The sequence below is a fragment of the Synchiropus splendidus genome, chromosome 14 (genome assembly GCF_027744825.2).
Source record: "Synchiropus splendidus isolate RoL2022-P1 chromosome 14, RoL_Sspl_1.0, whole genome shotgun sequence".
Taxonomy (NCBI): domain Eukaryota; kingdom Metazoa; phylum Chordata; class Actinopteri; order Syngnathiformes; family Callionymidae; genus Synchiropus; species Synchiropus splendidus.
The window spans coordinates 9,455,671-9,465,368 of record NC_071347.1 but is presented as its reverse complement, the minus strand read 5'-3'; the positions used below and the strand labels follow the sequence as shown (position 1 = coordinate 9,465,368).

General features: G+C 40.0%; 2 protein-coding genes and 1 long non-coding RNA gene across 8 annotated transcripts in view; 2 read left to right on the top strand and 1 right to left on the bottom strand.

Annotated features, from left to right (window-relative positions):
* Positions 1–2,276: 2,276 nt before the first annotated feature.
* tph1a (tryptophan hydroxylase 1 (tryptophan 5-monooxygenase) a) lies at positions 2,277–7,868 on the top strand. 6 transcript variants are annotated; one of them, XM_053885591.1, is made up of 11 exons: positions 2,277–2,471; positions 4,575–4,682; positions 4,776–4,959; positions 5,579–5,679; positions 5,750–5,817; positions 5,894–6,090; positions 6,207–6,342; positions 6,417–6,543; positions 6,611–6,706; positions 6,956–7,089; positions 7,171–7,867. In XM_053885591.1, the coding sequence occupies exons 1-11, from the start codon at positions 2,382–2,384 to the stop codon at positions 7,343–7,345; spliced, it is 1,416 nt and encodes a 471-aa protein (XP_053741566.1). In that variant the 5' UTR covers positions 2,277–2,381; the 3' UTR covers positions 7,346–7,867. The 6 variants fall into 6 exon arrangements, with proteins under 6 accessions (XP_053741566.1, XP_053741563.1, XP_053741567.1 ...); XM_053885588.1 differs by having other exon boundaries at positions 4,575–4,706; positions 7,171–7,866; XM_053885592.1 differs by lacking the exon at positions 2,277–2,471 and adding an exon at positions 2,506–3,292 and having other exon boundaries at positions 7,171–7,868.
* Positions 6,427–9,481, bottom strand: LOC128770753 (uncharacterized). The gene is made up of 3 exons (XR_008416541.1): positions 8,590–9,481; positions 6,591–6,739; positions 6,427–6,523 (listed from the first exon to the last, which is right to left on the bottom strand). It is a non-coding gene; the product is annotated as an uncharacterized LOC128770753 (long non-coding RNA).
* sergef (secretion regulating guanine nucleotide exchange factor) overlaps positions 8,436–9,698 on the top strand; it is a 36,419-nt gene continuing 35,156 nt past the window's right edge. The window contains exons 1-2 of the mRNA XM_053885586.1: positions 8,436–8,491; positions 8,736–8,874. Coding sequence (XP_053741561.1) covers positions 8,456–8,491; positions 8,736–8,874 — 175 coding nt within the window. The 5' untranslated portion in view covers positions 8,436–8,455. The remainder of the gene's footprint in view (positions 8,492–8,735; positions 8,875–9,698) is intronic.

The following is a 9,698-nucleotide window of genomic DNA, read 5'->3' as shown; positions in this document are numbered from 1 at the left end:
TGTGGGGAGCTGAATCATGACATGGCTCTTTATTAGCCCTCAGATGACTAAAGAATGCCACAAAGTTGAAGAATAAAAGGCACATCTACAGCTGTATAGAGAGGCCCTAAAATAATCTGCCAACTAACATTTTACATTCACTATCATCTTTGTTAGAAAAGAGCAGATTTGAAAAAAAAAAGGTTTTCAAGGCAACTCACCCACAAGTTTGATCTGTCTGCTCTCAGGTCTGGCTGAAGCTATGGTGATGGGGAATATTTTCCAGCATTATGGTAATACATACAGACAAACACATGATAAGATGCTTAACTGTACAGGCAAACATGCTCACTCATGCTTTGCTGATCTTATAGGGGAAAGGTAGTCGAGTGACACACTATGAGCACAGCAAACAGCTACAGCTGTTGTTGGGCTCTGACATAAGAGCTCCTTTCTCCTTCAGTGGCTTCCGAATGAATGCACCAGCTGTAAAGTAATATGGTCATCTACTATGAAAACTCCGATCGACAGAAGAGGAAGTTCCCTCCACTGCCACTGTGGTTGTGTAAAGCCTGTGTCCGCCCACGTCACGGGGCTCCAGTCCCAGAACACATGAGACCGAGCATGTGCATCAGCCACATGAATCCACACGTCTGATCTGACTTAGAGTTAAACTCCCGTCCATCACAGAAAGCTCTCGGTATCTGATCAATAAAGCATGTCGGGCGCAGCGCTCCTTTGTCTTGATTCTGCTGGGTGTGGCCTTTCCCACCGATTGCCTTGATCTTATTAAAAGGCTCACGGTGTTAAAGGAAGGAAAACATGCAGCTTATTTAAGCTATGTGCACGAGAGCCCCAAGGTGCTTACAGTGCAGAGGAATGGATTTTAAAAGGGGGGCATGCTGGGATCACTGTGGAATGATGGCAGGTGGGCTACACTTGAATCCTCTTAAACCCTGACCTCTTCTTCGTGTAGAGGTGTCTGCAAACAAAGAAACCCGCTTTCAACAACACAAGGTCAACAATGATGGGTGAGATTCAGCCGCACCAAGAGAATGATTTTATCATTTCCCTCTCACCAGACCAGCCTCACCATCTACTTCAGCACTGAAGGGGTCTCTTCATGGGGAGCTCCACCCAACATCGTAATCCCTCACAGCAACATTTAAATACAATAATAATTACATATTTCTGTGGCAAAGCGAAAAGATAGATTGGATATACTTTGACCTTAAAGATGGACCCACACTCATGCCTTCAGTCAAGTTGTATCATGGCCAAGGGACCAGATTTGAACCACCGCTGCAAGATGAACCATCAAAGTATTACGGTGCTGAAACACCTTCATACTCAAGAAGTGTATTCTAAAATGTAGACTCATTTGATAACTTCATGAAGTGTCTTGTGGTCAGCACTTCAGTTTGATACCTGCAGCGATTAGCAAGAGCAGGAGACGGCTTCATTCAGGGGTGAACGAATGGTGAGGAGGCTGATGTGGTGGATAACAATGGTGACCCATGGAAAGGAATTATCTGTATGTGAATCATGATGGAAAAATGTGCTCAAAAATTAATGAAAAAAAATCATTTCACTTTTTATTTTAAAAGCATTTTTCACAGTTGTTTGTAGGGAAAAAAATTACCAAATAAAAAAGACCCATAAAAAATGTATCAAAAAAAAAAAAAAATCAGTTGGAAGACAAATCCGAACCAATGCAGCCGAATGGTGAATTAATTTATTTAAATTCTTCAATGACTGTTATCATAAAAAAGTTATACATAAATAATAATAAAAAAAAAAGGTCCTTATTTAATTGAATTTTTGTTTTCCATAGACATATATATATATATATATATTTTTTTTTTTTTTTTTTTAGACAGATATGACATATGTGACACAAGGAGAATGGAGCCATATGAAAAAAATATGTGTCTGGTATATTTAAATACTTAGAAGTGACATTAAATCTTTTTTTTAATTCTTCCTAATTCCTGTTTCCACGCAGCAAAGTTTTATTTGCCTGCTATTTGGGTAGTTTATTTCATATTCTTTAGTCAGATGATAAATGATTTATCACAGACTTTTTGTTTGAATGAATTCAAAAATAGCCCTCAGGTCCTCAGGTGAGTGAGTGTGTCACTGAAAAAGCTGTTTGAGGTTCCATGCAAGAAATAGCCTTTTCCCTCAATTACGCGAGTGATGATGCTCCTTTCTCATTTGCTGCAGCGGCGGAGATTATTGCTCCACAGAGCCCCCTCCTCTTTCTCCCACACGGTTAAATAGCCAGGCCAGCTGCTCGATAAGTACACAGTCCACTTTGTCCTGCCCAGGTCGACTTGGCAGAGACCATTTCTCCAGACCTGTGTAGCATATAACTATTTAGCATTCTGTAGCACTTTAAAATGTACTCAAACAGGCTGGATGGACCACGCAGAGGGAGATCCTTCGACTCTATGAACATCGCCTTCGATGAGAAACTGCTCAACAACGAGGTAAGAAAGATGGTGACCAGGAAGGGCCCCTCATGAGGAGTCAACGCAAGGGCCATTACATCTAAGCCATTGTCGTCATTGCTGCTTAATTTAATCTGATAGTTTACGTCAGAAAAGACCGCGGAGGACAATCTTAACTCAGCACAGGTGAAAGTTTGCTGTCAGACAAGCTAGAAAAATACATGAGCAATTCAATTTGAGAAGAGGAGAATATGTGTCGTGTCTTCATTGTGTTGATACTGGAGTTCATTCAGATTCAGATTTTTATGCATTCCATGGCCATGAATAGAATGTATTTATTCATTCATTTTAGGTTATATTGCTTGACTTATCATAAAACATGATTTGTTTTAATTTCTAAACACAATTGCATACATTATTTAAAGTAGGACTGGGGACAATTGCTGGGGTAAAATATTTCAACTACAATTTAGATTTTAAATTATATATATATATAGACATGAAAACATGTCATTCTTTATTAATCTGAATCATCTAAGTAAAAAAAAAAGTTCACTAAAATCAAATTACTGCTAATAGGGAAATGGGAAAACTGTTGTGAGAGCAGACCTCACGTCTGAGATCTCAGCTGCATGCAAGCCATTAATCCGATCCAGGCTCTCCAAACGTGATTCGTCGTAAGACGATTCGCGGAGACAGACAGACAAGTTCATCTCTGTTAAATCGCGATGAGAAGACTTTGACCCCCACAGCGACCTGGGCCAGTCTGAGCACGGATGCTGTCTGGGACCGTTCTGAGACCGAACCAAGGGAAATTGATCCACCGAGCCGTATACACCATGTTGAAGGGACGGAACGTGGTAATAAATGTACTTTGACACAATTTTTGCAGAAGAAAATGAAAATACCTTTACTTCAAAAATATGTTTTATGATTGTTCTATTTCTCGATTTTATGAAGTTTCTTCCGAGCAAAACACGTACTGGGCCGGAAACAAATCAAATTTTCTCGATGATAGTAACAGATTAGTTTTCTGTGATGTTGGCATGTTTAAGACTTAATTCTAGAAAGGATTAAATGAATTTTCCCCTGGCGTCTGCAGCAACGTGAGGGAAGACCGTTGTCCATGGTGCTGATCACGCATGACCCTCGCACGCTCCAGTTCAAATATGATTTATACACTTCTAGGTCTAAAATCAAATGATTTAAATCCTCATGAAAATGTTTTATGGTGATCTACAGCTGTCCAGCTGTAGCTTCTGATTGAAATGATTGAACAGCCCCGCAAGCAACGTCAGGGATACAAATGGCCCCTAATGTAAGGTGATTCATCTTTGCTTGTGCTTTAGGGGGAAAAGGAAAATATAATATTTATCCAAAATTTGTATTACAGTTTATTGCTATGCATTCATTTAAGTCATAAAAAGCATCTTTGATTTCACACAAACAAAAAAACTAAAGGGTCATTTCAAAACCAAATAGCAAAAATAAAGGAGAATTATCATTATCACTACAGCTCACATCAACAATGACAAAAATGCTAAACAAATAGCTGAATTTGCTGTACTGCACAAAAAAACTGCAACTTGTCTTTTAAGCCATTCAGTAACATGTATTTACAGAAATGCATTTAATCTGTTCTAAATATTTTCGTCCAACCATGTTTAAAATTTGCACTTGATATGAACGGACATTACTTGCGAGACTTCATATATTGCTGTATACATTTAAGGTAAAGTGCGTGGTTATACAGTACACTGCGATTTTCTGTTGCCTTTAAACATGTTTTGGTTTTATTTGTTTTTTTCTTTATGATTCTGTCACATGCATTCTGTTGCGTACATAAAACATAAAACACACCAGGACTGTTTACCCTGTTAAGTACTGGCACTCAGGTCAGCAGATTGTACTGAAACTATGACATGACAATGAAATAACTGATCCATTTTAGGACCAATTTTGTCTTTCTTGCTGCAGCTGGGAAATGGATGAAACTCTAAACTCTAGAAACCTCATGATTAGTCAAACGTGATGCAAATGAAAAGTGTAAACAGTGTGTCGATGACGTTTGAATCCCTTCTTCCCTTTTTACTCATGATAAATATTGTTTATTATCATTGGACTTTTATGTTATTTTAACAGATAAACAAAGCTACCTACACAAAAATCGAAGAAAACAGTGAGAAGAACACATCAGAGAAAGGCAGGACGACAATCATATTCTCCCTGAAGAATGAAGTTGGAGGACTGGTAAAGGCACTTAAACTCTTCCAGGTAGATAAAAAGGTTTTGTTTTGTTTTTAAACACAATGGATGTTTTCATGACATAAACGTGTATTACAGGAAAGCCACGTCAACCTTGTTCACATCGAGTCTCGGAAATCCAAACGACGCAACTCCGAGTTTGAGATATTCGTGGACTGTGACAGCAACCACGAGCAGTTGAACGAGATCATCCAGCTGCTGCGAAAGCATGTGAATGTGGTGGAAATGGATCCTCCTGATAACTCCTGTCTGAGCGAGGGAGGTGAGAGGATTCATGCGCTTTGTTACCGAGGAGTTTAAGTTTGAGTGTATGTGGGTTTGTCTGTTTGTTTGTCTGTGTTCAAAATAATTTGAAAAGCATAAAGTGGAACAAGGAAAAAAATCATTTATGGACATGGGCTGTCTGGATCTAGGATTATTTTAAATGAATTCTGAAACACTTATGACAGCAAGAATCACTATAATACATCACCAGGCCTGTGGTGCAATGGATAACGCGTCTATGGGTCAGACGATCCTTGGTTTGACTCCTGGCTGGCTCGAATGTCTTTACCTCTGCCACTGAGCTTTTGTTTTCAATGTCATTGGTACGTCTGTATGTCATTTGGATGAATTTTTCAGGGACAAAGAATGAATCAATTTAGGATCCAGATCATTTGTTTTAGGATTTGCTTGAGGAATTCTGGTCCCCAAACTCCCCGGTGGTCCAGGGGCTGCAATTCAGCTCTCTCACCGCTGTGTACTGTGATCAACTGCTACACAGGGAATTACATTTGAGTACTTTAAGGATCCTTTATTGGTGGAGGTTGGCGAGTCTATGACTGCTGTTCAAGGGTTGATCATGACAGACATTTCATTTAAATATCTGTGTCTCTTCTCAGACATGTATAATGTCCCATGGTTTCCCAAGAAGATCGCTGACTTGGACAAATGTGGAAACCGCGTTCTGATGTACGGATCTGAGCTGGATGCTGACCATCCGGTATGTATCACACAAACTGTAGTATTATCACAGCAATCTGTCAACCTCATGATGTGTTTCACCTCGACAGGGTTTCAAGGACAATGTCTACCGAAAGCGAAGAAAGGAGTTTGCAGATCTTGCCATGTCCTACAGACAGTAGGTTCTGCTTTGTGATTTAAAAAGTAAACAAACATTTAGATGAGAAACTAAAGAACTGCCTGCTTTATTTCAGTGGGGATCCAATTCCTCGTATTGAGTTCACAGAGGAGGAGGTGAAGACGTGGGGTGTTGTGTACAGGGAGCTCAACAAGTTATATCCCACCCATGCCTGTCGGGAGTACTTGAAGAACCTGCCACTGCTGTCCAAGTTCTGTGAATGTCGGGAAGACAACATTCCTCAGCTGGAGGACGTCTCACGCTTTCTCAAAGGTGAGTGACAGGTTAAAAGTGAAAATAAAACTGAGGAGAAAACACAACTTCATTTGATTATTTTTGCCATATTTATGTTGTACGATCTTTTTCACCTCTTGACATCTGTGTTTCAGAACGCACCGGGTTCACCATCCGGCCTGTTGCAGGATACCTCTCCCCACGTGACTTCCTGGCAGGTCTGGCCTTCCGTGTCTTCCACTGTACCCAGTATGTGCGGCACAGCTCCGATCCCCTATACACCCCAGAGCCGTAAGTCATCTGCAAAAAAAAAAGATTGTAATTTCCCGCGATTTGTTGGACCACTATATTATTTCATCACCCAGAGACACATGCCACGAGTTGCTGGGTCACGTCCCATTATTGGCTGAGCCCAGCTTTGCTCAGTTCTCTCAGGAGATTGGCCTTGCTTCACTTGGTGCTTCTGATGACTCTGTGCAAAAACTGGCCACAGTGAGTGACTTCATTACTTAGTCATGTTAATGGAAATATTTAATAACCCCCTTTCTTTCTGGTCCAGTGCTACTTCTTCACAGTGGAGTTTGGCTTATGCAAACAGGAAGGGCAGCTGCGAGCTTACGGGGCAGGTCTGCTGTCATCCATCAGTGAGCTAAAAGTAAGTGGACACTGTTACATTGTCTTTGAAATTCTATGAAGAAATAAAGCAGCATAATCCAGGGAGTCATTGGTAGCAGCATGTCAACAAATAAATCCAAACAAAAAATACATTTTTCTTGTGAAATAAATGACTTAAAAATAGGCTGAAAAACTTTGCAATCGTTTAAAAGAAAGTATATAATAATACACATGATAATAATACGCATAAAATAGATACTTGACTCATGTTTATGTTCCTTCCCCGCAGCACGCACTCTCTGGTAATGCAAGGATAATGCCGTTTGACCCTAAAGTTACATCCAAGCAAGAATGCATCATCACAACTTTTCAGGAAGTCTACTTTGTGTCAGACAGCTTCGAGGAGGCCAAAGTCAAAATGAGGTGGGTTCATTTTCAGTCGCCTCTGACACAGGTATACAATTTTCTACTTGTTTTGGCTAAATGAGATCCCATCTTTTAAAGGGAGTTTGCCAAGACCATCAAGCGCCCCTTCACTGTCCGATACAACCCCTACACTCAGAGCGTGGACGTGCTCAAAGACACTCCCAGCATCAACAGTGTGGTGGAGGAACTTCGACATGAGCTTGACATTGTTGGGGACGCTCTCAACCGGCTGAACAAGCAGCTGGGTGTCTGAATGTTTATCACCTCTAGATCATCATCATTCTTGATGTCCCACTGCTGCAGAGTTGCGCCTTTCCCTGCATGTTTTGTAGCATTGGTTTTCCTCTCACATTTGTGATGCTGTTTAACTGCTGTGATCTGCACGAACCCAAAGAGCTGCTTATCCATCACTGCTTTAGTACCACAAAAGGAAGACATACTGTAAATAAGTGGGTCATGCGAATTGCTCACTCCGTTTATGTATATAATCACGACCTGCTTTTTTTCCATTATTCTTCCTCAACTTAACCGCTTCTTCAGTGCATATGTACACTTTTGTATGGGCCATGTGTCACTTTAATTTGTATGTGCTGTCTGGAAGAAGTTCAGAAGGTGGCGACTCATTGCCAATGTCATGATTTGCCCTTGAAAAGTTTAAAAATGTTTTAATTTCACAGTGATCATTTGTAAAAAGTAAAATGTTTAATTTGATATAATTGTGTTAATCATTGAATCTAATTATTTTTATACTGTAAAGATATAAATGTACTAAATGTAGACAACATTGTATCAACAGTGAAATTAAATACAGGTAAAACAATTTGTTTCTCAGACAAATTTGTCCACGTTTTGTTTTTTTATACGACAAACATTATTTTTTTTTTGTTTTTACACAGAAAAAGTAAATTAATTGTAAGAAAAACGTGTACTGAATATATACAAAGCACCTGGCATAATATTTCAACCTCAATGAAAGGAAGGAACACCGCGCAATCTTCACTGTGGAATATATTTAAACATGATTATATTCATAGAGGAATCTATTTCGATTTTTAAGCTTTTAAGAGCGTACATGTCTATTTCAAATTCTTGCCATATTCTATTGCGTGAACGTCGTTTATTTCTTTTACATACAGTAGTTATTAACCTCTCCACATATTTCTTCACCTAGTGCATTCATTAGGAATCTTTTCACTGCACTGGACCATAAAAATGAGAGCAAACTATTCTAAGATGAATACGGCTTCACGTTCTCATGATCAACCTGATGGATATATTGAACTAATACAGTATAAACGTACCAACATTGAATAAGCAGTGTTTGCGACAGTGTCGTAAACACCACTACTCTCCCTTCTGGTCCATGGCAACGAGCGCGTGCGTTTGTTTACTTGCTTGGGTAAGTTTGAAATCGCTGAAATGTGAGACGCAAGTTACGCTTACATAATGTGAATATATGTATTCATATGATCGACTTATGCAAACCCATGTACTCACCGTACACTGAGAGACGAAGGCTGTGTAGCAGCACAACTTAGCACTTTAGCCAGCGATAGCACAACAGCTCTGTCAGTTCACTGGGTTGATGCTGGTCCTGTTTTGAGGCTGTGAAGCGCTGGTTAACGCGGACATGTGTCTTGAAGGGCGCTAACAGCTACGGACAGCTGGGACTGGGACATGAGGTCGACCAGCTCGTGCCCCAGCAGGCGTGCGCCTCAGCATTTCAGGGCGGAAAGGTCCGTATACTTAGTGGTGGCGGAGGACACTCGGCGATTATTACTGGTAGGTGTTCGACAACCTGGAACATTCCGACTCCTGCGGGGCAGCAGTTGTTTTCACTTGTTTCGTGATTGACCAGCGCCACCTGCTGGCCCAATTGCAGCTTGTCACGTCACGACATTCAGCAAACACTTTGGATCATTCATTAGCCCATGTGTTTCTGATCACCTTTTTCCAGAACAAATGGATTCATTACTGTGAATACTGATTCCGGATTTCAGCATTACTGATTCCATTTGTGTTCAATAACCATACATGTAAACAAACCAAAACCGTGTGAAATGACATGAAACCATGTGATCAGGGCATAGATATTTGTTATTGAACAGTCCAACCAGCAGCAGAAGCTGGTGCAAGTCATGTTCATCAAATTTCCAAAATTAAAATAATAATACAAAAAGTAATACGCTTGATGCAAACTGTTGAGAATATTGGAAAAACTCAAAAAACTCAAAAATCATGAATAAAATTCGAAATATGAGATAATATTTACATATCGTAAAATAGTTTTTTTTTTCATAAATGAACTCTAAAGAAGATAAATAAATTGAAAAATGAAAGTATCTGCATAACATTTTCTGATTAATTTTAATTGTAAAAAGGTGCTTTCAGGAACACTTTTTACTATTGGGGGCGCCGTCGCCTTCTTTATAATTTCTTCTTTGCAAGAACTTCTCACAAATTTGCAGCCTTCAAGTCAATTAATTGACCCAGTACTGCCACCAAACCCTGGCAAGTGTATTAAAACTGAGCGTCTCGCGGCCCAGAGGTGTAAAACAAAAAAGGCCCTCTAGGGGGCGCTCGCTGCCCAACCATGGGCCTCGGCC